Here is a 5,678-nt window from a genome sequence, read left to right on the forward strand (position 1 = left end):
ACTGTGGGGGGCGCCTGCCCCTGCCGCTCTCTCCTGACCCGGGTTTGGAGGTTGCTGGGGCCTCCCCTGTTTCTGCAGCTCTCCGGGAGCTCTTGGGGCTCACAGCAGCCTTGCGAGTACCCTGGGGACTTGCCAAGCCCTTCTTCTGGAGCTGGGGGCTGGACTGGGCAGATTTCCTACCCATGGAGGGGCTCTTGGAGCCCTTGGGCTTGGCTGGCTCCAGTGCCTTCAGGCCCAGGATGTTGCAGTAACGGTTACACTGGTGAGCGGCTACGAACTGCTCCAGCAGGGAGGGGAAGCAGCTTTCCTTCAGCCCTTGGTACCTGCCAACACAGCCATCCTCAGCCCCTGCTTCGCACCAGGAGACGTCCCACTGGAGCAGGAAGCCAAGGCCAGAGCCTGGCCACGCTCACCACCTTCGCCATGTGGGTGGCAGACCTGGGGACAGCCAGGGCCACCCTGCACCAGCAGCTCGCGGTCACTCACCCTTTCAGGTTGGTAGCGATCCGCACGTTGGTCATCTTCCAACCCACTCCTGCAATGAAAGGGAGGACAGCCAGTCTCTGCCCAGAGAAGGACAGGCACCAGCAACCAAGGGCAGGTCAATGCCCTGGGAGCTGGGCTCTATGGCACGTGGGGAAAGAGGCAGGAGGGCAAGGCTGGGGCTTTTCCTCCTCCTTTCACAGGCCAGAGGGTGGTGAGGGGCCACGGGAATCAGACGGGAGATCCCTTTACCTTCCATGTCAGTCACGAGGATGTTTCCATTTGTCCACTGGTAGACCCAGTGCTGGAAAGTGCAACATTTGAGCACGACCTCAGAGGTGCCTTGTGCCACCAAGCTGCCATCTCTCTCAGTGACACAGTACTGCTCGCAGGGCCCACCCAGGTCCTCCTCCATCGTGGCATAAGGGATGTTGTTGGCTGGTCGGTAAATCAGGTACAGAGGAATTATCCTGTGTGGGAATGCACAGACAGGGTCAGCACCAGGCTGGCAAGCTCTCCCACTGCAGCAAGTGGGGATTCACACCACGGTCTGCAACCCTGGCTTTTCCCTTCCTCCCCAATATCACTTCAGTTTGAGGGTTGAAGAAGAGCACACTGCCCTTTGGGGGCACAGGGAACCCTCCCACCATCCCCCGGGATGCTCAGCCAGCATGTCAAGCCAGCGGAGTCACAGCATCTTACTTACTCGGGCACTGCTCCAAAATCAGGGACAGCTCGTGCCTCTGCGGCAAAGATCTTGCAGTACTCGCGGCTGGAGTTCTGGATTTTACATTCCTGGAGATGCAAACCAAAGAGTCAGGGACCCGACCCGTCTTGCACCAATGCCTCCCTGGGACCCCCTGCCTGGCCAGGCATCCCCTGGGACCACTGCCAGTTGTTTCCCTGTCCAAGGTCAAAGGACAAGTGACGGGAAAGCTCCAAGCAGCTCCATGTTGCTCAGAGAGAAGAGCTGAAGCCAAGAATAACAAGGATGTCACCAGCCTCCTGGAACACGGCTTGACCCCTCCAGAGCATTCAAAAAGTGGAAGGAAATAAAGAAAGGGGCGACAGAGCTGGGGACCGTGGCACAGACAGATGGGGAAGGTGTGGGGGAGACAGGCAGAGGATGCCCCACCTGGATGGTAATATCGTAGTTCTTCTCGATGAGGCTGTTCTCATTCTTGGTCCCAAAGACAATGAAATTGTGCACTTTGATGACGCAGGTGCAGCCAGACTCAAAGACGGGCTCCAGACCGTAGATGGCTCTGGCACGGCAGGCTTTGCGCAGGAAACCAGCGCCCACTTCCACGTCCTCGCTCACCACGCGCCCGAAGAGCTTATCCCCCCAGTAGCCTGCATCAGCCAAACCCTTTGCAAACACCATGGGCGTCATCTCGATCTCCTCTCCAACTGGCGGAGGGAAGAGCTGGTGAGGGGGGACAACGCGGGCACGTCCTGCCCCCGCCACAGAGCTGCCTGCCCCCATGCAGCAAGGGGCAGCAGTTGCAGCTTGTCAGCCTGTGGCCCTTCCCTTACCTTCCATCTCTTCCCGCAAGATAAATCCTGACAGCACTAGAGGAGACAGAAAAAAAAGAGGTCCTGACAGGATCCCACCCCACCCCATGCACTTCCACGGCACACTCGGGCAGCTGGGAGAGCTGCCAGGCTGCTGAGGGCTCCTCACCTTCTGGGCTGAGCACGAAATCGGTGGAGTCAGTGCCGTACTCGTTGCTGATCACGCACCGGTAGACCCCGCAGTCCTTCTGGGATGCCTGCACAACAGCCAAGGCTGCCTGACCCTCGTCGCCAGCGCTGGAAAAAACCGGAGCATGGCCTCAGCCCCATGGGATGTCTGGGGGCACGCAGGAGCCCCATCACAGGCACTGCGGCTGGGCACTGTGCTGTCCTCGGAGGGCTGGAAGAGGGCTACAAAAGAAGCCAGCCCAAAGGCATCCCAGCTGGTACCCTGGCACCTCAAGGCAGCAGGAGTCCTGCACTGCAGTTCGTACTCACAGAGATGCTCATCTTCCAAGCAAGCCCTGCAAAATCTGTCTGGGATTGGGCTACAGACTGATAAAGGTACTTGCCTCTGAGTGTGGCTGGGTCAGGGCTGTCCTTGGGCTAATGGACCCACATCTGGATGGGATGGCTGGAAGAGCAAACAGCCACAGAGGTGTCCAGCTTCATTTGCAGCTGTTCACAAGTGAGGGCAGACACCACTCCCCCTCGTGCAGCCTCTCCGAGGGACCAGCAAAGCATGAGCTCTCTATCAGCAGGCTGCCGGTCTTCTGAGCCTGTGGCATCAAGCTTTGGGCTGGCAGTTCCTCCAGCTAAGGTGGCAACACCTTGGACAGATGGGTCTCCACAAGAACCAAAGGCCTGTTTTCTGCCCTGCATGGCCAGCATGAACCAGGAAGGGGATGACGGCCCACAGAGGTGGGACCCTCATCCTGAGACCTGCTGGCTGAGAAGGCTCTGCTCTGGTCAGCTAGAAGGCAATGGCCACTCATGGTCTACCTGCCCCGGTTCAAATATCTGCTATAGGGAGATCGTTTCTGCCCTAGAAGCATCTCCTTCTGCCTGCTCATTATAAAGGGAGCTCATGGACACTCAGAGGCATCAGGCAAATCCTATCCGATGTGGATGACGTTGCCACAAAAGTTCACTTGGGCTTGAGAACAAGTTGCTCTCCATAATGTACCCAAAGGAGCATCCAGGATACAAGAAGCCACCCCAGCTGTCCAAACATGCTCTCCCTGTGCAAGGGCAGTGTCAAGGGATAGAGATGGCACGGCCAGAGCTGCTTTCTCCCTGTTGGTGCTCGCCAGTGGTGGTTGCATGGAAGTGCCTGCTCGGGTGCAGTGTGCAGAGCCTCCCAGCACAGCTGCCACCCTCACACGTATCACCTGGGGTCGCAGTTTTGCAGTTCACACCCAGCTCAAACTCTGAGATGGGCACAGCACCTTCCCTGCCCTCCCTAGGGTTTGGGCTCAGCCCGCGCTCTCCCCAGGGCTCTGCTACTCAAAGCATCAGTCCTTAAGCCAGGCTCCAGAGGGAGCATCAATAGGAGAAATTTGGCAACAATTCCCCATCTGGGCGATCCCTCCCTCCCTGGGCACTGAGAAGATAAAATTCACAACGTATCGTGCCATGCAACGAGCTTCCCATGCAGCCTTAGCAGACAGGGCACCTTCACTCCCGTAAACGCAAGGAGCTGGATTTAACACACAAACCCAGGGCTATGCACAAGGACTACAACGAAGCGGAGCTGGCAGGTTACCTCCTTTGTGCTTCTGCTACAGGGATCTCGTCCTTGTACCACATCAGCTTAGAATCACTCAAAATGTTGAAGAACTGGCACCACAGTTTCAGGTTTCCTGATGCGTCAGAAAATTGTTCTGCCCTGATCTTACGGATCACCTGTGGAGCTAAGGACAGGGTATAAAGAGATGGATGGTGAGAAACACAGTGCTGGCTGCAGCTCCGGGGACAAGCCAGCCTACCCCAGTGCTGCTGCTTAGGAATTTGGAGTTGGGTAACACATGTATGTCAGTACAGCCTGGTATAACATCACCTTCCCAGGGGAGGTCTCAGAGCTCCACTTGGATAAATACAGTGGGATACAAGTGGTACAAATTCGTTCAATGGCGCAGCACTGCAATATCTAGTGGGGCTTGGCTAGAGGCGATGTAGAAAATCACTGTGCAATGTTGGAGGAAACATTTATCTGCTGAAGTAGGGTTTTTATCAAGGTTGCCCTTACTTTTGCAAGAGTGCTGACTTCTGTGAGGGTATCACCTGGCTCCCGCAAGCACTTCAACACCAGGATTATGCCTTTTCTAATTCAATGCCATACGGGATCAAATTAGCATTGACCATGGAGGTGGAAAAGGACTGTGCACCCCACTGATGCTCATTGGATCCCCAACCAGCTTGAGGCATGGTGAGGACCAGGACACACAGACCAAGAACAAGAGCATTATAGGATTCCTCTGGCCAGGGAAGCCCAGGCTGCGGAGACAGCCAGTCTCAGTGCGGCTGTCTCTTGTGCTCCTCTGCCCTCCCTGTGCTAGGGAAGAAGTCTTGGGGCAGACTTTTGGCTTTCACACGGCCAAAGGGCAATGCTGAAACCCCTGCAAAATGCACAAAACTCACGTGGCCCCAGCTGACTATCACTGGCTCAGTTGGCCAGGCTCCCTTTGTAGGCAGCAAGGATACATGCTACATGGGGATTACCTCTTCCCTTACCTTTAAATGGATTATTTGCCTTCTTGGACTCTGCTGGCTGTGCTTCTGGCTTAGCATTTTCAGGAACCTCGTGGTCACCACTGCTGTCACCTGTGGGCTCCTCATACAGCTTAGGAACCTCCAACGTGGCCATCTTCCTTGTCAGGGTTGGCGAGCGCTGCTCTGCAGGAAAGGACGGAGCCAGGGCAGGTGACTGCAGCAGGGCTGCGTTCTTCCTGGATTGTCGTGGTGAAACAGTAGGACTCCTCACGTGTCCTGGGCTCTCTGGGGTTGCCTCCTCTTCCTCCCCCACCTGCTTGGATTTTGGCAGGTATATTTTGCGCCGCGCCCCGGAAGCAAGCTCCTCTGGTGTGGCACAAGGTAGCACTGCCAGAGGGTCACCAGGGCTCTCTTTTTCAGGGCTCAGTGGAGGAAAATCGGAAATATTGTTAGGAGGCTGCCTCACTCCTGCTGCCGGCATGCTGCCCACCACAATGGAGGGCACAGAGAGCTGGGTTGGCCCCTCCGCCTCGGGAGTGACCCGGGTACGTCTCTTTGGTGGCACAGGCCTGCAAGCCAGCATCTCCTTACTGGTAACGAATTCCTCGTTAATCATGCCAGTGATGCGCCTGGATGTCCTGGGGGTCAGAGGCAAGTTCTCTGCTGTTTGGAAGAGCTGATTGTTTTGTACCTTTTCCAAAACTCTCCTTGAGGTGCGGGGGCTCAGGCCTGCAATGCCTATCTCTGGGAGCATGACTTCCTCTGCATCGGGCTGTTCCTTGTCCCTGGGCTCAGTGTCTTCTTTCATGGCATCCTTACTGCCATCTGACATTTTTAAAAGCAGCAGCAGATAGTTCTTCAAGGAGGAAACAAGGTTTTTGTGCTGCATCTTCTCCTCCAAAGACATCTCCTGAGGTCTCTCGGGGCTAGGCAGGACCAGCGGTACTTGCGGCTGAACCTCCGCCCCT

General features: G+C 56.3%; 1 protein-coding gene across 1 annotated transcript in view; it reads right to left on the reverse strand.

The window, feature by feature from the left end:
* Positions 1-5,678, reverse strand: part of ALPK3 (alpha-kinase 3) — a gene marked incomplete at its 5' end in the record, with an annotated part of 24,207 nt that overhangs the window by 642 nt on the left and 17,887 nt on the right. The window contains 9 exons of the mRNA XM_010287446.1: positions 3-323; positions 487-535; positions 736-953; positions 1,190-1,278; positions 1,619-1,893; positions 2,020-2,055; positions 2,168-2,295; positions 3,764-3,911; positions 4,732-5,678. The exon at positions 4,732-5,678 is cut by the window's right edge and continues 929 nt beyond it. Of these exons, the coding sequence (XP_010285748.1) occupies positions 3-323; positions 487-535; positions 736-953; positions 1,190-1,278; positions 1,619-1,893; positions 2,020-2,055; positions 2,168-2,295; positions 3,764-3,911; positions 4,732-5,678 (2,211 nt within the window). The remainder of the gene's footprint in view (positions 1-2; positions 324-486; positions 536-735; positions 954-1,189; positions 1,279-1,618; positions 1,894-2,019; positions 2,056-2,167; positions 2,296-3,763; positions 3,912-4,731) is intronic.

The sequence above is a fragment of the Phaethon lepturus genome, unplaced genomic scaffold (genome assembly GCF_000687285.1).
Source record: "Phaethon lepturus isolate BGI_N335 unplaced genomic scaffold, ASM68728v1 scaffold36635, whole genome shotgun sequence".
Taxonomy (NCBI): Eukaryota; Metazoa; Chordata; class Aves; order Phaethontiformes; family Phaethontidae; genus Phaethon; species Phaethon lepturus.